Source organism: Macrosteles quadrilineatus, unplaced genomic scaffold (genome assembly GCF_028750875.1).
Source record: "Macrosteles quadrilineatus isolate MER2022 unplaced genomic scaffold, UCM_ALF_1.0 Scaffold_2__2_contigs__length_208266976, whole genome shotgun sequence".
Lineage (NCBI taxonomy): Eukaryota > Metazoa > Arthropoda > Insecta > Hemiptera > Cicadellidae > Macrosteles > Macrosteles quadrilineatus.
This window is the reverse complement of record NW_026542595.1, coordinates 17,828,450-17,852,892: the sequence shown is the minus strand read 5'-3', so window position 1 is coordinate 17,852,892 and position 24,443 is coordinate 17,828,450. Positions and strand designations below refer to the sequence as shown.

At 34.9% G+C, this 24,443-nt stretch overlaps 1 protein-coding gene across 2 annotated transcripts in view; it reads left to right on the top strand.

Moving 5' to 3' along the window:
• Positions 1-21,743, top strand: part of LOC128985569 (DNA-directed RNA polymerases I and III subunit RPAC1-like) — a 60,964-nt gene extending 39,221 nt beyond the window's left edge. For both annotated transcript variants that reach the window (XM_054405179.1, XM_054405178.1), the window contains 2 exons: positions 2,090-2,206; positions 21,593-21,743. In XM_054405179.1, coding sequence (XP_054261154.1) covers positions 2,090-2,206; positions 21,593-21,711 — 236 coding nt within the window. In that variant the 3' untranslated portion in view covers positions 21,712-21,743. The remainder of the gene's footprint in view (positions 1-2,089; positions 2,207-21,592) is intronic.
• Positions 21,744-24,443: the final 2,700 nt, after the last annotated feature.

Sequence of the window (24,443 nt, the reverse complement as noted above, 5' to 3'; positions counted from 1 at the left end):
AACATCATAGAACAGAACCAACTTGTTTAATTGAAACAGCTGTTAAGATTCATTAATTCCTTTTAAATATGAAAAATCAGAAGGCTAACATGGGAAACTCCAGAGCCACTGGGGCGGAGCCCGAGAGTCCGATCAGAATAAAAACACCTTAGTTTTCCTATTTAATGCCTAAAGAATCAATGTACCAAATTTCAGCCTCCTAGGTACATGGGAAGTGGGAGAATTAGTGATGAGTGAGTGAGTGTGTCAGTGAGTCAGTGAGTCAGTGATGGCTTTGCCTTTTATAAGTATAGATGATGATTATCTATATCTATACTATTATATAACAATCTAATGGTGTCTTCACTACGATGGCATGTGTAGAATTTGAATTATATCCAGTAAAATGAACGACTGTAATTTCCAGGTTTAGAAGGGGTTGCGGGGAAAAGCTCAAAGGGGAAAATCGGGAACTTTTTGAAAAAACACGTCTTAAGTGGTTCCATTACATATAACAAACTCAGCTATCCACTATTTCGCTACGAAAAAAGGCAGTTGGCATGCATTGGCTGGGCTAGATGCGATGACGCAGCGCAAAGGTGTTCAACTAGCCCGCACACGCTCTCTTTGCCGACGCCCAGCTCTTCACCCGGTCACCTAGATGACTAACCAATAATATATTTGTAAACCTTGTAAAACGTGCTAAAACTTTTGTTTAAACCATATTTGCGAATTATTTATATTTAACAGTATACATAGAGAAAAACAAAATTTTGCACTCTGAAACAAAGCTTTTAACGATGTTTAAATTTTATAACTCCCTAAGCATTGGTTTTAGAAAAATGTTGTAAATACAAAAGTTGTAGGAAAACTAATCATAAATAAAACAAAACAAATTGCAGCTCGATAGCTTACATAGTATTCGAATTATGATCAATTAAGTAAAACACTGCAATTTCTATGTTTGGAGGGGGGTGGGGGGGGGGAAAGCTCAAGGGGTAGAAGTGGGGACTTTTGGGAAAATACACCTCTCATGTGGTTCTATCACATATAAAAAATCCAGCTTTCCACCATTTAGTTGCGAAAAAGGGTGTTTTATTGCATTCATTGACTGGGCTATAAATATAATCAATCCTAATAATGAAATAAACTTAATTGGTGTGTTTATAGTTATATTTTATGGCTTCAATGAAAATAATACTTCAATTTCCGATTGCCATTTTATAATTGCCACACGAATCGCGTTGTTTGCGTTTAATGTCAAAAGTAAAACTCAAAGTAACTTATAGGCCCTCTGTAATTAAGTTCTGACTAATGTAATAACATTTACAGAAAATAAATCCAATTTGTCCAAAACCAGAAACATATATATACATTTTGTTCTCCTATTGAGTTTAATGATAATTACATTTTCCAATCAAAATACATGTAGATCATTACTTATACCATTTCATATATATATATATTTATCGTCCTAAAAATAAAGACTATAATTATGTGTGTCAAGTGTTATTGGACGTATTTTTATTTATTTTCTGTAAGTAAAAGTCCTCAAATTCACAAAAAATAAATATAAACATAGGATTTGCAATCCTGTTAATCCCGAGATTTCTAGGTATCAAAAATCTACCGGGATCCCGGAATTTGGGATTGAAACCCCTACTTATGAGTACTGTACTTATATTTAAATGGAATTAAAGAATCTTAACAGCTGTTTCAACTTAACAATTTGATTCTGTGATGTTCAATAGCATTAAAAAGTTACTATGTTTACCAACATGGTGCAGCACTATTAATTGTTTAAATTTATGATAACAGCTAATTTGTACCAAGCAGAAACAAAAAGCTGTGATACATGAAATGGATGGAATGTTTTCATGCATAGTTGAATTATGGCAAGGTATGGTAAAACTAACAATCCAGAACCTGAAATAATATCCCAGTAACCCAGTAAAAAATGTATATAGAAAATAAATTAATAGCAGTGAAATTTTGTTCAATCACTTGATTTTATGGCTGTTAGCATTTGGGAAAAATGAACAGAACAATAAAGGTTAAGAATATGAATTGCTTTATTGTATGTTTGTCCTAATTTACTCAACTATTTCAGGTAGAAAATTTGCCAAAGTGGACAATCCCAGATATGATACTTGTAGCAGAAATGTTTTTAGATTTAATGATCTCAAAGATAGCGTGGTCATGGGAAGAGAGGGAGATCATTTCATTTGTAAGTAAACCTTATCCACTTAGTTATGAATTAACTTATTTTATTATGATTTCAAAACAGTATATAGTAGACCCCTCTTAACCGACCTCACAATAACCGATAATCGGATTATCCGCCCTCGCTTGTAAAATATTAGTTTGTTTTATTTTAACTGACCTTGTTTTTAGAGCAGTTCAGCTTAACCGCCATTTTCTAGGAATCTGCATTTCCCGAAAGTTCTCCCAGCGATGTGAACAATATGTTAAACTCCACAGGGTGTTACTTTATAAATAAACATTCTGTCTTGCAACAAAATGGTTGCTTGTATCTTTAATTTCGGCAATAAGTTATTTACTGTATTACGATATATTAGGACTGCATCAATTAATATTACTAAAGGTCTTAACCCTTAGCAATCGGAAGGCCACTTCATGTGGCTATGAGATCCGTAACGCCCAAGTTGCTTTATCAGCAACCAAACTATACTGGGAGTAAACGAGTTAATAATTAAAAATATCAAATGGAAACAAAAGGCACTTATTACGATAGCGTAATTAATCCTACTGTGAGATCTGAGAATGTTTAAGGTTCCGTTATTAAGCCAGCGAGATTACCGTGCTCGAGACGTGTGCACAGTTCGGATGTATGGATTCGAATGAGTCTACAAATTACCGCAGTGGACCTCGTCCAGACAGTGGCCAGTGCGCATGCGCCACTCTCCTCTCGTCCCTACTCTGGCGGTCAGGACAGAGCTTCGTGGTGGGTTAGAGAGAGAGAGAGTGCGCAAGTGGCTGGGTACGTATGATCCTGATTTGAGGTCTACCTACCCCAGGAAACTTAAAACTGTAACGGGTGTAGAATACACTTTTACAACGCCCTTCAATAAAGGGGTAGCAGATTTTCATCCTCAAGGTCAACTAGGGGGTAAATTCTGGCAGCAAACTTTTGAGTTGCACAACATTAAGTTGACTAAATTAAAGGTGGAATCAAACGTATTCTTTCAAGGTTGTGAATTTAATCGTAACAAATTAAATTATAAAACTTAAAGTGTGTAGGCCGGAATTTTACTGCCGTACTTTTATCCCCTTCATGAGTTTTAGCTCTAAATGTACAGTCAGGCGTTTTACCCCTGGAATTTTACTCCCGTAATCTTACCCCCGTCCAGATATAGAATTTCGTTAGAATAATTTATTTCGCACACAAAATAGGTCTGTTTATAGAAATACGTATAATCAGTTACCTATTTATTTACCGCTGTTTTACCTAAACGCGTTTCTCTCAAGACTATAATTATTTAAAAATAATTATTCTCACCTATTTCTATATCTGGCCAGGGTGTAAAATTCCAAGGGTAAAAATCCAGGCGTAAAATTCCGGGGTTAAAAATCCGGGCAGCACATCTTCACTTGCCTAAAACCTATTAATATGAACAGGGGGGTAACTTAAAATTCTTGCTTTTATTGCTAACCAATTTATCACGCTCTGTTTATTTGTATTGGACTCCACAATCTGCGGGGTTTAAAATTACGCTTGAGATCAAACTTGAGAGCACTCAGATCACTATGACATAGTGACGTCAGCTCTGCTCAGGGGGTAAAATTCCAGGAGGATGAAATTCCGGCGACCCAAAATAAATTGTCTTTATCTGATTGACAAATTTATTGCAACAATAAATCAAGAGATTGCAGGCCGGTATATATGCTAAGATCAATTGTAAAAATTTCTTGTCGAAATGTCAGTATTCTGCTTTTGACCGCGGGGAAGAGTTTGCCATAACAATAGGTCACTGAGTAAAATCGGAGCGATAAGTGTGCGACTTGTCTACACGTACCAACTTATCGTTCCAATTCGCAGAAATTGATGCTGGCCGGCATCAATCATCCAATCCAATTCCTATTTGACAAATCGCTCTAATGTGCTGTCTACAGGCTGCGATAAATTGGAACAATTTGCTATTTTAGATAAATTGTTACAATATATCATGGAGAGTATACCGGGCTAGAGTAATATGGCAAAAAATATCATCCAAAATGTCTTTAACGTACTTGTATCGTAATACTGCGCGAGCCAACCATATTTTTCGGGTTAACAACAATTTTCCGGACTAGTAACGTAATATCATAGATAAAACATACTCCCTTGTGTTGCTTAGTCTATGGTAATATATCATCATTTTCAAGGCATGAAAAAAATCATTGAATTGTTAAAATCATTGCCAAATCAGTGGTCCTCTAAACTGACCTAAAATCCTATCAACTTCTCCCATTCAAACAGAATCTAACTATCCACTGATAAATTACCTTTTTGTTAAGATGGCTTTAGGCCAGGGTTTTTAAGGATTTTGTAATGGATAGGTTAACATTAGACATTCCTTTTGGACAAAAATAGACGAAAAAGCACATTACTAAAGAATGTATTATGTGTACCGTATGTGTTTGTGCTTTTTCATCTATTTTCGTCAGTAAGAAAAGTATGCTGTTAAACCTGGTCATTATAATATCATCGATCCTCATCAAGGCTAAACATGAAGATATACATTGACAGCGTAAACATTGCTCTCGTGTGCAGCAAAGTGCCACTTTGCCCACTAGTTACACAAATAACTATTTATGGTAATGTGTGTCCCAAAATTGTATTACCCTATAAGGAGGCTGTTATACAGGGTTAGTAAAAAGTCTGGAGACCCCCTGTTAATTTTTTAACGGCCCATATTAGAAAAACTAAACTCGGCACATCTTTATGGCATATTATGAAGTACTTTTTGGGCATAGCCGCCACTTGGTGTACATCCCCAAAATCCCCCATTTTGGGGGAAACTCAAAATTTTCAAATGGTAAGACCCATTGAGCGACCCCTCATTTTTAAGGTCTTGGTAAAAGAAAACCAACAACGCAAACTAGAGGTCCCTATTTCAATCCAGTAAAACATGGCAGCCAATTGAAATTCTCAGTAGTGAAATTTAACTTACAGCTTTCCAAGTCTGGAGACCCCCCTGTAAATTTTGTAATGGCTCACACTAGGAAAACTAAACTCTACACACCTTTATGGCATGTTATGAAGTATTTTTTGAGCCTAATTGCTACTTGGTCCCAAAACCCAAAATGGGGGATTTTGGGGGAAACTCAAAAATTGTAAATGTTAAGCCCCATCGACAACGACAACCTTCAGGTCTTGATAAAATAAAACTAACAAAGCAAACTAGTGGTCTCTATCTTAACACAGTAAAATATGTCAGCCAATTGAATATAATATTGCAAGTTAATTCCGATTTCTAAAGATTTTAATCAGCTGCCATTTTTTACTGGATTAAGATAGAGACAGCTAATTTTTTTGCTGGTTTACCTTTACCACGACCTTCAAAATGAGGGGTCACTCGATGGGTCTTACCATTTGAAATGATTTAGTTTCCCCCAAAATCCCCCATTTTGGGGATGTAACCCAAGTGGCGGTTATGCCCAAAAGGTACTTCGAAACATGCCATAAAGGTGTGCTAAGTTTAGTTTTTCTAGTATGGGCCGTTAAAAAATTAACAGGGGGTCTCCAGACTTTTTACTAACCCTGTATATCCATCCCCTGAGTTATCTGACTGTCCGTCTGTCTGTGTTTTTTACAAATGTATCAGTTTTATAAACTTAACCATTTCTGTATAGTACTAAATATTAAATATTACGTTTGGTGTCACTAAAGGGGTTAAAAAGATTTGGATGCATTTAGTGATGTACTGATACATAGCCGTCTCTAGTAATAAGGCCGCGGCGAGCGAAATCTGGCAACGTCGCATCCGAGCATAGTCCAGCGGGCTCCTGCCATTAGTTTGCACTGCTAAACGGCGCATCATCAGTGACTAACCTGTTTGTTTTACAAAATTAGAGACACTGTAGTGACAGTGTATTATGCCTCATAAGTGTGTTGTGCCGGGGTGCAATAGTAACCACCCAAAATCATTAAAAACTGAGGGGTATATACAACTATTTCACTTCCCTCTAAAAAGTCCGCGTCGAGATGAGTGGGTTCGCGCTATACATCGAGCTGACTGGACACCAAAAAATTATTCCTACGTATGTGTGAAACATTTCCACAGTGATGATTTGATTACAGTTGAGAAATATAAAGACAAAGATGGAAAATTGTGTGAATATACCAGAGACAGACCTGTTTTAAGTAGCGATGCAGTTTAAGGATATTTCCAAATCTACCCGGCTACCTTACTGACAACCGAACAAGTGTGAAACGTAAACCACCCGATAAAACAAGAGAGGAAGAAGAAGAGGAAAGAAGGTGAGTCGGTGGCTCAGTTGGTAGCATCACGGACTTCGGGCCCAAGGCAGCGATGTCGTGGGTTCGGATCCTGGTCACTGCCACTAAAATTTATCAGTACAGTTCACCTTCGTACTATACCGGCTCACCCCTTGCTTTGCTGTATACGTTCCACACACAGATCTGTAGTCTATGTGGACGGGCAAATGCAAGGTTAAAAGAGGCCGCCAACCTCTTTAAACAAAAAAAAAAATGCAGCAGGCATTCCAACAGGCTCGGCACTGTAACTGCGAACGCAATTGGCATTCAAATATTTCAATCTGATGAATAACAAAAGAGCAGCGGTGATTGTACTACGTTACCCCAAGATTGGACGTAGTTCCCTAAAACACCCAATAGTAGCAGCACTGCCTGCATCAGTAGTCAGTGGCCTTGTAATATGGCTTGAAGAGAGAAAATCCCCAAAACCGGGACAAAAGCATTGCCAGACTGGATTTTACGGTAAATTTTAGTACCAACCTACACCAAAATAAAGCTCACATTCTAAGCTACAGGCTAGCAACGATTTTAACGTTCCCCGGCAATGGCTGAGCTCATACTGAACTAATGTAGTGAGGGTTGCGCAACTACATCAATTGATGTAGTCCGATGAACGTGTTAAGGAAGAAAAAGAGAGAAGAGGATGAGTTAAAAAGGATAGCAGAAAATGATAAGGTAGCTAATTTCAACTTATTTTCTGAACTTCTCCCTGCTAAAATAAAGGAGACTGACTATTAATATTTTGCTAACACAAGTTGTTGTGTTATATATAAAATTGATATTTCTGAAACACCAAAAACTACTCATAGCATTAGAGTAAATAATAATCTAACTGTTGACATATGTTTTATTTACATTTTATTTCTAACATGTGTTCAAATTATTATTTTGTTTACTTATTGAATTGTTTATGTTTACTTACAAATTGTGATTGAATAAAAACTTACCTTCTATTTTCTTATACAAAATGTGAACTTTTATTACTAAAATTAGTGGAATCAACAATGGCGACGAGGATGGGATGGTAAGTAGAAAAGAATTTGACTTATGTCTAAAGAAAAGGAAATTACTAGAACTACGCTTGATCAAACTCAAGGATGATTTACCAACATGTAAACATTCTCAAGATACATGCACTTACTACACAGATAAACTTTTAGCAATATTGGCTGAAATTGAGGTTACACAGTCAAATATTGAACTTCACACAAATTCAGTAGAAAGTGAATTAGAAATTCGATGGCAGTTAGAAGAAATATATAGAGAGATACGGACATTCCTTGAAGCAGAAAAGAAAAAGTACGATACACATGCAGCAATTTCTGCTTCTGCAACATGTCAAAATGTATCTAATATTCCTTTCCAGCCGTATACACCAGAGGAAAGTTTTCAAAACTTCACTCGACGCTTTGAAAACTACACAAAATTACGGGGAAACTTAAGTCCAAAAGTCAAAGTGGATTTATTTTTGCAGGCAATCACCCCACAAATACATGAACAGCTATACGATCTTTGCATACCAGATGACCCACACAACAAGCCATATGAGGAATTGATTCACTTGTTAATGGCTCAACTAGAACCAAAACCCAGTATTTGGGCTCGTCAGCACAAATTTATGACACGTACCCAATTATGTAACGAATCTGTACAAGCTTACCCTAATGCTCTTAGAAAGCTCAGTGTAGAATGTCAGTTTACTTGTACAAGTTGTAATGAATCTGTATCTGAAATTCTACTTCGAATGCAGTTTGTCAGGGGATTAAAAGACTCTGATATACGTCTTCAACTTCTTCAAGATAAACTTATGCAACCGTTTAAAGAAGTAGTCGAAAAGGCTGCTACATTGGAACTAGCAAAAAGTGAGAGCAGAATAGTAAAGACAAATGAAAATCAAGAGGAAGTACACCAAGTATCAAGCAAGAACAAACAGCCAGATAGGAAACCATGTAAATCTAACAATATACAACTCTCTGAGTATCAAACTCGTTTGGAGAAACTGAGAAACAAATGCTATAGATGTGGTGATGATTCACATAGAGCACATCAATGCAAGTTCAAAAATGCAGAATGCAACTCTTGTAAACGTTTTGGTCACTTAGCAAGAGTATGTCTAAGAAAACCAAACAAAGAAGTAAAACAATCAGATGAAACCACAGAAAATACAAGCGATGATGACACTCATGAAATTTACCAACTTCATTCAAAATCAAATGACAAGTTTATGCTCGAGGTAAAAGTGGAAGGACGACTCATGACAATGGAGTTAGATAGAGGAGCGGCTCTCAGCATTGTATCATATGATACATTTAAGCTTTTAAACTCTCCAAAAAGGATTTTCAAGACAAATGTTCAACTCAAGACATACACTGGGGAAATAATCAATCCAAGAGGAGTTGTTTTTGTAAATGTTCAGTATAAAGATCAAAGTTTTGTTGGAAAACTGTACATTGTTAACAAGTGTGTAGACTCTATATTCGGAAGAGAATGGATAAGAGAGATTCAACTTGATGCAGCTGACATACATTCATTAAATTCAAGTGAAAACGAAAACATCCAAGAACTAGATGATTTGATGATTCGATACGAAGACATTTTCAAAGAAGGCATTGGGAAAATACCAAACGAAAAGGGTCATTTTAATGTAAAAGACGAAACCCAGCCAATTTACATCAAACCTAGACACATGCCATATGCATTACAAGAAAAAGTAGAGAAGGAACTTGAAAGACTAGAGACTTTGGGTATAATCACACATGTCGAATCATCCGATTGGGGCACACCCATTGTGCCGGTTGTCAAACCCAATGGTTCAGTCAGAATATGTGCTGACTACAAGGTGACCAAAGTTATTAAAGACGAACATTACCCTATACCTCGGATTGATGATATCATGTCAAAGATGCATTGTGGAAAGATATTTTGTACTCTTGATATCAGTAACGCATACTTGCACATGGAGATGGACGAAGACAGTGCCATCATGCAAACAATCAGTAGGCTACTCATAAAGGGCTGTTTAAAGTTAACAGATTAATGTTTGGAGTAAAAGTGGCACCCTTGTTATGGCAAAGATTCATGGACAAAACATTACATAACTTAGAAGGCGTACAATGTTCCTTTGACGACGTAATTGTCCAAGGATCTAACAGGGAACAGCTTCTTCGCCGACTGGAACAGGTGTTTGAACGATTGAAGTTAAATGATTTGAGGTTAAATAGAGAGAAGTGTAAGTTTTTCCAGAACAAAATTGAGTACTTAGGTCATGTGATCGATAGCAAAGGACTACACAAGTCAGATGCTAAAATACAGAGCATTTTAAAATGTAAAAGACCAGAGAACGTAACTGAACTCCGAACTTTCCTAGGCCTTGCGAATTATTACAACAAATTCATAAAGAATTTGGCTACACTGCTACATCCTTTTAATCGGCTGCTACGAAAAGGAAACACTTTTACATGGAGCTCTGCTTGTGAACAGAGTTTTCTGAAGATTAAAGAAATTATTACAAGTGATGACGTGTTGGTACACTTTGATCCTAGCTTGCCACTGGTCTTAGCTACTGATGCTTCGCAAGTAGGTGTAGGAGCCGTTCTTTCGCACCGCTATAGGGATGGAACAGACAGGCCAATTGCCTTCGCCTCTCGATCATTATCAAAATCAGAACAAAAATACTCTCAAATCGATAAGGAAGCCTTGGGAATATATTGGGGCCTGAAAAAGTTTTTCCCGTTTTGTTATGGCCGCAAATTTACTTTGATCACTGATCACAAACCGCTAGTGTCAATTTTTAATCCAGCAAAGACCTTACCAACAATCTCAGCAACACGGATATTCAACTATGCTCACTTTCTCTCCGGGTTTGACTATGACATAGAGTACAGGCAAACTGCTCATCATTGCAATGCAGATTATCTCTCTCTATTCCCTATCGAAGTTGTACAAGAACATTCTGTAGATGACCTCTCGAAGTACCACATAAATCAACTGGAAACACTCAATATCAACAGTACCGTGGTGGCTGAGGAAACTCTCAACGATGCTGTTTTGGGTCCAGTCCTACAGGCCTTAAAATTGGGACAATCTGTTGAACAATACGGATTTCACGATAACGAGCTGTCCATTCTAGATGATTGTGTACTGAAGGGCTGGAGAGTCATGATACCTCAATCTCTGAGACCTCATGTGCTTCGAGAACTACACGTAGCTCATTTAGGAGGAATAAAAATGAAGGCTTTAGCTCGCAGTTTTTGCTGGTGGAAAAGTATAGACAAGGATATTGAAGATATGGTAACTGAATGTCGACAATGCATTGAAAAATGCAACAACCCGAGAAAAACTATCCATCCATGGGAACAACCTTCTAATCCACGGGAGAGGGTGCACATTGATTTCTTAGGACCAACAGATGGGCAACAGTACCTGATATTAGTGGATGCCTTTAGTAAGTGGGTGGATGTGATACAGATGAAAACAACTACAAGTACATGGACAGTCCAAGAATTACGGAAAATCTTCTCAACTTTTGGATTTCCTCACATCTTAGTTTCAGATAATGGAAGACAGTTTGTTTCTCAAAAGTTCAAAAACTTCATGAATGAATGTGGGATTATTCACAGAACAACGGCACCATACCGTTGATTGATAGATCGTAGATAGTTGATTGATTTGATATTAATATCGATGTACTGGAAACCGACAACAATCGAGCAAAAAACACACTTTGCAGGTTGAAAAACATTTTAAGGAGTTTTGATATGAGTTGTGCTGTAAATTTTCCAACCCGAGTTTTTAATGGATCAACTTCAGCAATAGATAACTTTCTTACTAACTTTAAAAAAGATGAAATTAAAGCAAGCGGTGTAATTACATTACTGTCAGATCATGACGGTCAAATTCTCCAAATTTTAAATTCACAAACTAAACAATGTAATACTGATTATATAATTGACAATAGGAGACAATTTAGTAAAGAAAATAAAGAATTGTTTAAAAATTACCTAGAAGCTGAAAATTGGCAGACAGTTATTTTTTCTCCAGTTGATAAAAAATTTGATGTTTTTTTCAAACTGCTCTTATACTACTTTGACTTATCATTCCCAAAAAGAACAATGAAATTAAGAACTACAAGAAAATATTGGATAAATGACACTTTAAGGGAAGAGAAAAAACAGATTATTCAAATAAATAAACACGCTCGTTTCAATAATGACTTAAATTTGTCAAAATTAGGTAGATTAAGGAATAAAATCTATAGAAAAAAACTGATTGAAGTAAAAAAACAGTTTTATGATAGCAAGATTAAGAAATCCAAAAATGTAATTAAAACTACTTGGGATATTATAAACTCAGAAACCAGGAAAAGTTCAGTTAATTGCACAAATAATATATTTTTAGTAAATGGAAACAAAAGAGTTACAGATCCTCTCGAAATTAGTAATTTATTCAATTCTTATTTTATCAATGTTGTGAAGGACAGGCCTATTAATGTGTCCCCTTCTTGTAGCCAACAGACTTCCAGAGATATCCGTGAACAACTATCTCCAACCGGCTCAACCTGTGTCAATATTCAAAATCAATTCTATTTTTGTGACACTAATAAAGATGAAATTGAAAAAATTATAAATTCTTTTAAAAACAAACTATCCTCCAGCCATGACGGGATTCCAATGTCAGTCATAAAATTTGTAAGAAAGCAGCTAAGTAAAATTCTCTCTCATTTAATCAACTCCTCTTTTGTTAGTGGCATTTTTCCAGACAATTTAAAAATTGCTAAAGTAATACCAATTCCTAAATCTAATGAGGCTACAGATATTGGTAATTACCGACCAATATCTTTGCTATCACCAATATCTAAAATTTACGAGAAAATTGTTTCTAATCAATTAACTGTGTTCTTAGAAGAAAATTCAATCCTAGAAGACATCCAACACGGATTTAGGAAAGATAAGTCCACTATTACAGCGATTGTTAGCTTTGTCGAATCAGTCATTGAGTCAATTGACAAGGGTGAGCACGTGTTGGGAGTGTTCATGGATTTATCGAAGGCGTTTGATAGCGTTAATCATGAACTATTACTTTTTAAATTAGAAAAAGTTGGAATCAGGTATAACTCTCTTAATTGGTTTAAATCATACTTATCAAATAGACAACAGTTTGTTGAAATAACTCACATCACTAAAGACAATTATAAATCAAAATACAGTTCAAATATGGGCACAATAAGATCTGGTGTACCTCAAGGATCGGTCCTGGGACCTTTACTTTTCATTTGTTACTTCAAATTTTTAAAAGTGTCTAAATTTTGCCCCATGTACAGGTTTGTATCTTTATGCAGATGACTCTAATCTTAAAGTATCTGAGAAAACTGCAGAAGATGTTGAGTTGCTATCCACAATAGAAATAGCTTGTATTGAGGATTTTTTTAATAATCACAATTTAAAATTAAATGAAAGTAAAACCAAATGTGTCACATTCAATACAAAACAAAACAAAAACAATTCCAATCCTAATATTGAAGTAAATAACCAACCAATTGAAATAACAGAAGCCGTAAGGTTCCTTGGCCTGACATTGGACAGCAACTTGTCTTGGGACAAACATTGTAAACTTGTTATCAATAAAATAAATTCTGGTCTTTGTGCGATTAGAAAAATGTCAAAACTATGCAGTGTTGATGTTTTAAAAATGATCTATTTTTCCCATATTCTATCCTATATATCTTATGGCATATGTGTATATGGAGCCACCTCAAATTCGAATCTAGACCAAATTTTGACAATACAGAAGCAATCAATCAGAGCTATGTTAAAAATGAACAAATATGATTCTGCAAAAGAACACTTTAAACGTCTAAGGATCCTCACTGTTTATGGTTTGTATGTTCTTGAATGTATTACGTTTGTCAAAAACAAAAATTTTATTCCACCAATTAAAGAAAATAATCATAACTACAATACACGTAACAAAAATAATTTTGTAATTGGAAAACACAAATTAGAGCTCTTAAAAAAAAAGACTGTCAATGCAGGACATGAATTTTTAAAATTTATTCCTTTGAAAATTAAAACAGAACAAAAACCCAACATTTTTAAAAAACGTCTCAAGGAATATTTAATGGACCTGTCCTTGTACTCTTTAGACGAATTGAAAATGGCGATATCATAGTTTTAAGCATTAGTTTTAACTTATTTGACACTATTCATGTACAACTATGTATACTATGAATAAAGATTCTTGACTATGACTATGACTATGACTATACCATCCAAACTCAAATGGCCAGGCTGAAAGGTACGTGCAGACTGTCAAGACTGTGTTAAAATCCATGGAGGGAGAAAAGGGTACACTGCAAAATAAAATCCAAAGACTTCTAATGCAACTCAGGCAATCCCCGAATTCAACAGGTACATCAGCATATCACTTATGTTTGGAAGGAGTGTACGAACAAATCTCGCAATAATTGTTCCAACATTAGAACAGAACAAATATCAGAAGAAGGGAGTCCAAGTCGGTATAAAAAGGAATTTCAAAGTTGGAGATAAAGTGCAAGCGCGGGAATATGTCAATGGTTCGTCCAAGTGGTATTCGGGCTGTATAACTCAAAAACAAGGACATGTAATGTACGTAGTTCAGCTGGAAGATGGACGAATAATAAGAAGACATGTTGACCAGCTGATTCTTCACAAAGTGCCGCAGCACAGTAAATAGAGGAGGAGGTGTTGACATATGTTTTATTTACATTTTATTTCTAACATGTGTTTAAATTATTATTTTGTTTACTTATTGAATTGTTTATGTTTACTTACAAATTGTGATTGAATAAAAACTTACCTTCTATTTTCTTATACAAAATGTGAACTTTTGTTACTAAAATTAGTGGAATCAACACTAACAGTAGAAGTTCACGTCAATGGTGGATTGATCCCCAATTCTAGTATTCCTACATGTCAGATGTGTTTTTAAATTTTACATTTTCTTATTGTTAGACCGTTAGAAGTCTTGTAAATATTGGTTTATTTGATGCGATCTTATGATGATGTCTGTTGCTAATTTTTAATGTGCTGTATGACTGAATAAATGCCTTACTATTGCCTTATTGTTAATAAGCAAACTGGTAGACCTATTTTGTACAATTCAACACTGAATAAATGGAGTCAATTTAACGAGTTGGTAAACTATGTAATAACGTTTAATGAAGCAAAACATGACAAAGATACTTTTATAGGAATTATTAATGATGCGTGTGAAAAGTTAATAGGAATTCTGGAAAATAATAAAATTGAAAACGGTAAACCTAATGAAGGAAGCGGAAGTTTGATAAATAAATTAAAGTTTTTAAGGGACCAGATTGTGCTATTGTTTATGCACAAGCCTAAGTAAATTTAGACACAATACTAAGGGCTTATTTGATATAAATGCAATCAGTTAAGTGTTAGGGGAGAGCGGGGCTAAACCGTACAGCAAGGCTAAACCGTACACCCATTTTTTTTGGCCTAGAATTTAAGCTAGATGATCCCGACAAGTGCTGCTAGATAGCAGCAGAATGTGCAAGTTTACAGTATCTGCATCGTTTTGCTATGTGTGCTAGTTTCAATGTTTCAGTAAAAAACATGTTTCTACTCACTTGCTTCTAATTTTCGTCCAGTACTAAATAAAAAGTTAGTGAAGCAGCTTTTATCGTATTCTATTTACTGTGAGATCATAATTAACTACATCCCTTAAGCTCTCTTTTGGTTATTAGCGATGATTGGTTAAGTGATAGAATTTGAGTTTATGTTTATAAATTCCCACGAGGTACAGATTGGGGCTAAATCGTACAGCTCTGGTACAGGGTGCTGCTCATGTTCAGGGTGGGTCCATTCGGCTTGGAGTGCTGCGGAGTCTGCAGAGAACTACATTTGTGGTTATTATCTTCTTCTTTATCTTCTTTCTTTTAATTTTGGGATGAAATTTTATAACTTTTTCATAAACTTCATGTTTTTCATGAAGGTTGATTTTTGAAATGTAATTTCTTCTAAAATGTTTAAATTGTAATACACTGATTCTTAACTACAACCTTTATATAGTAATAAAAAGTGTTTGTACAATAATTTGTTGCAGTACTATTATATTACTAACCTAAACAAATGATTTTTGAACTGTACGGTATAGCCCCTTCTACTGTACGGAATAGCCCCCCCCCCCCCCGGGCTATTTCGTACAAGGTAACTATTTTTTAATTACCAATTTTTACATGTAAAAAATACAATAGTTCCAAAATGTTTATATACAATCAGTAGCTAAATAATTAAATTATATATCGCTTGTGTTTACATTACTTTAACTTCGTCTACGAATCTCCTTTATGTGTATGGTATAGCCCCGCTCTCCCCTACTCAGCTATTAGGCTAAATAATATATTTACTTTACCTCACCCCAGATTCTTGAAAAATTTAGTCTCTTCTTTCCTTCTATCCATGTTTCTCAAAAAACTGAAGAGGAAAGTAAAGTAGTCATTTTTTGAAACAACTAGTCAAAGAACTAGATGATAATGAAAAAATTGTTAGTGTCCAAATAGATTAAATACATGTAAAGGAAAGTATAGATTATAAAAACGGCACTTTTCTGGGGGTAGCTAGTAATGACTCCAAAGAAACGGCAAAAACAATTGTAGCATTTTTAGTAAATTCTTGTTTTTCTGGCTTCAAAGAAACAGAAAGGTTAGTTCCAGTAAAACAGTTGACCAGTAAATATTTAGCTGAGCAGGCAAAAAATGTTATTGCACAAATTTTGGACTGTGGCCTTACAATCCTTTGTATGGTTACTGATAACAGTAGTCATACCAATATAATAGAGTTATAGAGTTATGGAGTTGGTAATAGAGTTATGTTTAGCTAGTTCACCAAAACTTCAGACAGTCCATATTATTTCCAGGTAAATGGTAACCCGTATAAAATATTTGTTCTGTATTATACTGTCCATATTTTTAATTGTGTCAGAAATAACTGGTTGATCTAAAGGACGTTGACAAAACATTTAAAATACCTTTTTAGGCAGATTTGCCACAATCAGAATCCAGAATTGTAAAAGAGTCATAGGACTATAATAAAGCTGCGGAAGCAAAGTTTTCAGCCATAAGAGACCTGTACAAAGCTGAATCTTCTATGAATACGTTCAGCCCCTAATTTGACAAACAAAACTGTATTTCATTCTTCTTTTGAGAGACAGAAGGTCAATTTGGTTGTGAATATATTTAATGAAATGACCGTTTCAGCTTTAGAGAAATGTGGTTCACATAACACTGCATATTTTGTAAAAGTTATTTTTACATGGTGGACAATTGTTAACATTAACTGCCCTTTAAGTTATATTCTTAAGAGGAATCCCTTAAAAGAACCATTTTCTAGTGTAATGGATGGCAGGTTTATTTTTTTTAACTTTTTGGCCTGGCTAGAACAATGGAAACAGTTGTCCTCTAATGGCTCAGGGTTTTTTACTGTAGATACATTTAACTCACTATACCATACCACTTATATAATTAAGGAAATAATTACTTATATTTTAGTAGGAATCCAAGCTCCTTACTTTTTAACTGCCAAGCTTCAAACAGACTGTTTACAGTCGAGATTCGGACAATATAGACAGTTAGCGGGGGTTAACTACAACATTTCAGTGTTATGGAAGCTGATCATAAAATAAGAGTTAAAAACTTACTGAGCCTCCATTCGGCTCGTTATGGAGAAATTACTTTCTCTGTCAATGTTTGTGAATCTATAATCCTTACACAAAGTAAGCCTAGCTCCTACTCTAACCCTAAAAGCAAGACACAAATGAACCAAAGACTTATGAGTGTATTAGATGATAACTATTTGAATAATGTTGATTTTGACAAATCAGGCCTACTGTATGTGTGTGGCTATATTAGTTTCAAAATAACGACTAACATTCAATGTAAAAGTTGTATTTCACTGGTTGTAAGCCCAATGAACACAGATGATGTTTATTTTCAAACTATTAACCGGGGCGGTTTATCTGTCCCTAGTGATTTTGTGGTTTGGATAGGTAAACATGTACAGTCCACTCTTGGTAATTCAAACACTTGATAATTCAAAACTTTCGATAATTCAAAATGAAGGCTCAGTCCCTAAAGAATCTCTCAATATTTCAAATTTTTACCATGCATTTTGATACACTCGGTATTTCCATGTCCAAATAGAGGGCAGGTCAATTTGTAACACGCAGTAATTCGAAGTTTAGTCGGCAAAACACTCTATAATTCGAAGTGATCTCTTCATGTTATAACAGGAAACTATACAGTACAGTACATCCTGTTCCCATGGTAGGCTATTTGATGGACGTTTTGATGTTTGTTTAGTTAGAGCAGTAGTCTGAGTTCGCTGACTTGTTTTTCTAAGTTGGCAATCCGATCTCTAGATTGCGTGACATCTCCTTGAGCACAAACACAGTTGTCAGACAGCTGATAGTTCAGCTTTTGGCGAAATATATAGCGCTAAATAACAGATCTCTTTGCAACTACAGTAACTGAAAAATAAGCCGTTGATTGTTTAAAAGTGTACTAAAATACGGTATGATGTTTTATTGTAACGTGCTGTACCTTTGTATGTATTAAACAAATGAACTCTCTGTAATTCGAATGGTTTATTTTTCTCCCGATAAATCGAACTCTTGATAATTCAAAACTCTTGATAATTCAAATTTATATGCTTGGCCTACCAATTTCGAATTATCAAGAGTCTACTGTATTAGGTATTATGCAGACGTTAATATCAGAAGAGTTTGAAGAAATATTTTTACTGAGCAGCGATCACAGACGTGATCTAGTAACTTAAGCCGAAATCGGCATTCTTAATGACAACAGTATTGTAGTAGAATTAAGTAAATCTTGTGAATGTGGGCGGGCTTATGAAAAATTAGCTTCAGATGTGATTTTTAAAATGTCAAATGTGCTTCTAAGTAACTACACAAAAAGGAAAAATGACAAACTAAATGTAAAATCCAGTAAAAGAAAAGTCACAATATTATCTTAAGTTACTTCATATTTCTGAACAGTGTAATCTCTTTTTGAATAAAATATGTTTAAAATAAACCTTGCTGTTTCATTCAAACCGGCTACAAGCTCTCTAGGCCTATTTTTAAGAGGATTTGTTTCATAAACTGATTAGGTTCCAAATGGTTCAGTTTTTATTACAAATGTATAGCGCTTGTTGAGCGGAGCGAGCGAAGCGAGCGAAGCTCTTATACTACACTCCTGCTTTTTTATTACAAATACTCCTCCTGAACGGCTGAAGCGATCTTCACGAAATTTAACACAGTCATAGTACCCAACCATGGGAAGGTATAAATCTGAAATGGTACAAATCGGACCATAGGAATATTCCCTACATGAATGCAAACTTTTAGAAATTTAACATGGGCCTTATGGGTTAATTGGTTGCCATGACATTATTTGTGAGTAAACAATAAAAAGTAAACAAGAGCCTCGACATATGTTAGTCAACAAATCTACCACATTATAAATACAGTACAAAAGAAAAAATCTGATGAATACTAAAGAGCATATTAGTTAATTGCATGTAATACGAAGTGATTAACAATCAGTCATATATTGAGTGATTAAAATCATGACGTTTATATTTAATTGTATAATCGTTCTGTTCTTTTTAACAACAATGAATAGTCAACTAATTAGGCCTAGGCCTATGTAGCGTGGAGAAGGAGAAGTTAAAACGAGGGCATTAAAAAACACTATAACATAATTATACCGACAAAAATCACACTGCCCTTGATTTGCAAGTAAATTTGTAAAAAAATGTACCTGTAGCTAAAAATACAAAATAATTTTACGAAATGAAATCACAACCACTTGGTTTACAGATAAGGTTTACAACTAAATGGTGTAACTTAGACAATAAAATCCCAAAGGATTAACACTAATATTGCTGTGTGCACTTCGAAAAGAATTAATCATTAATTAAATTAGGACTATATGCTCCTCTGTCAAATTCATGAGAAGATGTAACAACGTCGTTTTAAACCAGATATGTCTACTGGTAGGCCTATTGTCTACCACCTCGCTTTACTCTGCGATACTAACTTACAAAATAGTTTTAAACATTGCCATGTAGTAGTCTAAAGTTAGGTTGGAAAAAATATATAGGTTCCAGCTACTAGGAATAATAAGGTTTCAAGTTAAGCAAACTGCTTATTTTGATGTCATTATAAATGTTATGTAACGTACCGGTAAACCAATTCCTAAAGTTTTCACTTATTCTTTGTAGTCTACATTATAGTCGTATTGATAAATTGTATTGCACCAAAGGGAAATTTTGAAAGTGGTTGACAATATATTTCTTACTTTTAACTGCTGAAATAAAACTAGACCTAATTATATTATCGATTAGCCTATCTCAATTATTCGCTGTTAGGAAATTATTACAAACAAAAAGTTAATGTATTTATATAAAAAATGCATTCTTATCACAAAATTAAATTATAAATGTCTCAGATAAAAAAACTGATTAGTGAAGTTAAGAGAAAATCATATTTTAACAAAATCAGAAGCAAAACTTTAAGGCCGCCGAGGAGATTCGAACCTGGCATCTCAAATAATGCACGTTATTGCCTTTTAATAATTCAGGTATCGCATAGGTTTACCATGATTCATTTGCAGGATATAGAAATTATTGAGCAGAGCGTAGCGAAGCTCTTATCATTGACTTTATAACTTCTCTTATACTACACTCCTACTTTTGATTAATAGCATTGAGCATAATTTACTACAAAATGAATAACCATAAGGGTTGCCAGAATTAGGCTAATGCACCATATTGCGTTTGGATACTGTAAATAACTTTTACAGTATTTTATGTGAGCAAGACGTGCCATTAATGTAGACTTTGAATATGTACTGCAATTCCTATTTGCAGTGTACAAATAGGAATTCCATTAAGGTGAACCAAATATAACACTCATAGTTTCGATACTGCAATTACACAATTCGTTGACATGAACCCGACGCATAATTGACTTTAAATACTGCACATAGACATCCCATATAAGTGAAGCAGAAGTAGGCCTAAGCCTACCATTGACTTCGGATACTGCAATTCGGCATTTTATTTAAGTGAACGAAATAAATGGACCATGATTTAGGATACTGCAAGTAGACTATTCATTTACATGTACCATTGAGTTTGGATACTACAAGTAAACAATCCGTCTACGTGAACCGGACGTACAATTGACTTTAGAATCCTTAAATTGGCATTACATTTATGCGAACCAAATGTATCATTGGCATTGGTTACTGAAAGTAGACATTTAACTTATGAGAACCAGATGAAACATAGAATATGGTTCCTGCAAGTAGACAATTCATTCACTTAATCCTGACTTATGATTGACTTTGGATACCTACTGCAATTAGGCATTCTATTTAAAATGCGAACCAAATATATCATTGACATTGAATTAATATGCTGGCTCCGCTCAATATTGCAAGCAGAAAACTGCATTGTACACCTAGTGTATAATATTTAGGGTTTGGAATTAAGTGGTGGAATATACGTTTATATTAACATTAACATGTATTAATTAGTATTTCGTAATACAATATGTAACATTGATTGTAAGCACCATTTCATGCTAAAAATGAATCTATTGAACTGGTTCCATTTTGATAGCTTTCAATGTGAATAAGCGCAGTTTTGGCGAAAATACACGGAGTTGGACCAGGGTGGGGATGAGTCGCGGCGTTGCCACATCGAAGGCCGCGGCCTTATTACTAGAGACGGCTATGATTGATACCAAAAGTCTCTACAGTATAAAAATCAGATATAGAGAGACAGAAAACCAGGCATTTTAGACCCATGTTTATTAAGTTTTTTATTTTTTTACCTTTGGAAAAATCACATAAAATGCTTCCAGGGAGTTTGTATACATCCTGTATATTATATATTTTTTAGTTAGTTTATCAACTAGGTGTTCACAATGTAAAACTTGATTTGTAGCAATAAGCTCTATGAGAGGAAACACTAGTGTTTTTACTACTATTATAAAACCGAGTTTGAAGTAATGGTAAGGAGTGTGATAATAAAATTCTTGTTTCAGTTACTGTAGAGTCAGTGGGTGCCTTGAAACCTGATGAGCTGTTTTTGGAGGCTGTCAAAGTTCTCAAGAACAAATGTAGAGTGTTATTACAACAAATTGATAATGTTATGACTGAGTAAATATAATTCCTTTTTATTACTGTTGTTATTCATTCACTTTATTGTTTTACAGAATGTAATCTTACTAATATTATAAACTAGCTGGCCCGACAGATGTCGTCCTGTCCTATTGTCGTTTTTTGTCAAATGCTCGTTCATTTTCAAGATGAGCTCGTTCGCATGGCTCAATTACGTCCTGGTTGAAGTTTGTTCGCTACGCTCACTCACCTTTAGGTTGGAGCTAGTTCGCTGCGCTCACTTGCCTTCAGGTGCATGAGCTCGTTCACTACGCTAACTGGCATCCGGGTTGAAGTTCGTTCGCTACGCTCACTAACCTTTTGGTTGCAAATTAGCTGTTGTCATATATTTAAAAATAATAATAGTGCTGCACCCTGTTGGTAAACCTATTAACTTTTTAATGCTATTGAACATCACAGAATCAAATTGTTTAGTTGAACCAGATGTTAAGATTCTTTAATTCCATTTAAATATGAGTACTCATAAGGTTAACATGGGAAACTCCAGAGCCACTGGGGCGGAGCCCTTTTGACGGATCTGCACCAAACTTCACACAAACTATCCTTGAGTAATGCTTAAAAATACCTGAAAGTTTCATTACAATCTGTCGAGCGGTTTCGGAGTCTACAAAGGACAAACAAACAAACATACATTGGATTTTATATATATAGATGTGAAAGTTTGTGTGTTTGTTTGGAGTTCAATCACGCATAAACTACTAGACGGGGGTAAAAATGGGGTTTTCCCATTTTTGACCCTAAAAACAAAACAATGTTGCAATTTCTTTTTAAACCGTTGTGTAGAGCTTAAAAAAAGAAATAATTTAGTACGAGCTTTTGGCCCGTCCTACGTACGGGAATCGAGTAGTCAATTAAATCTGAATATGATTCAGAACAGCTAGTATACAACTTGGTGGCCGATTCACACACACTGGCTTTGAGTACAGTAGCTACATACCACCTTCCACTACATACTATCGCTTACCGTACCTTATTTTACCACCTTGGCCACTGAAACCTCTAAAATGATCCTGGCCTCCCGTTCTCTTCTATCCCCTGCCATTTCTAAGGAAGATACCAGTCTGAAGATGTCTTTCATTACTTGGTCTTCCAAGTGGTCGTCTACCTTGTAGTACTCCTTGGAATACACTTTTAAAAGTTGAAGCATCTTCTCTCCGCCATGCAAAGCCTGCCCAGCCCATCCGAGATCCGAGCTTTTTGGTCTACTTTTGGAATGTACCCCTTTATCAAGTTTCTGAATTATACAGTACTACTGGGATAGTTATGATATGGTATGAATCAATTTTGGTTTCAGCAGCTTACTGGTCAGTTTTCTGGAGACCTACTACACCGGTTGACATTTTCATTACAAATAAAATGTGTACTGTATGCAGTCATACTTATATTCAAACATCTAGAAAAAGATGTATCAACACGTAAACCATTTATATCTTAAAGGATTTAGCACTTAAACTTAGACGGATTGCATTTATGACAAAACTTGATTATACGTTTAAAAATGTTAGTTCAAAATTACACAATCTCCTGATAAAATAAATCTTTTATGGTAGGAAAGAAACTACATGTTAAAGTGAAATAGTGTATAGGCAAACTCTGACGATCAATATTTTTGTATACAAACAACTTGTAACATAAACATTTCAATGACAGCTAGAAACCAGCTGTTAGTTAAACCACCACTAAAACAACTTAAAACTCGTCCGTCGGCTGCTAGACTTTTTGAAAATTAAAACTTAGTTTCTAAAAAACTGAAACCATAAACTAAAATTATGGCTTTGACATTCCCTAGTTCTCAAAATTATCTTCCTTTCAACACAAAAATCATGAAAATCCGTCAAGTGGTTGATTCAGAATCGTGAAATAAAAAAACCCTATTACGGTTTAATATATAGGATGTTGAAGCGCTGCTGTATGCCTAACGGTCACAGAGAAAATTAAAAAATAGTGTAATTTAAAATTCCAATGTTATTCTTATGGAGAAAATGAAAACTGTTGTAGTTTACTTGTTTATGCATGTATATTGATACAATTTGGAAATTTTATTTATTTCATCCTTTAGTATTGATATTTTGTATGGTCAAAAACACTTTTTACCTTCCCCGTAGCAGCAAACCTAAGCACTTCTTTAAATCTAATGTTATTAGATCTTATTTATGGAAATATTTTAGTAAAAATGTAATCAGACAAGTTGAAATTCGCTTAGTCTGCAGGTTTGCTGCTGCGGGGGTATTTGACTTTTTGAGAATTTTTAATAATTTATTTTCCTCTATTGTGTAGGTGAAGTGGTGGAACCTTATGGCAATGGTAGATGTGTAATACTATAGTAAGTTTAAAGAAGCAAATTTTATCAAAATGTGTCCTCCCCCATTGCAAACGCAAAGCTTGAGTATAACTGCAATAAGCATTTTATACTTATATGCCAACCCCGTACGAAGGATGGGTACTCTGCTAGTGTAAAATTATATTTATAACAGAGGTATTTTGAGACTTTACCAAGGAATTTATTTAGAAAATTTTTTTGTTTTTAGGGTCAAAAATGGGAAAACCCCATTTTTACCCCCGTCTAGTAGTTTATGCGTGATTGAACTTCAAACAAACAAACACACAAACTTTCACATCTATATATATCAAATCCAATGTATGTTTGTTTGTTTGTCCTTTGTGGACTCCGAAACCGCTCGACAGATTGTAATGAAACTTTCAGGCATTATTAAG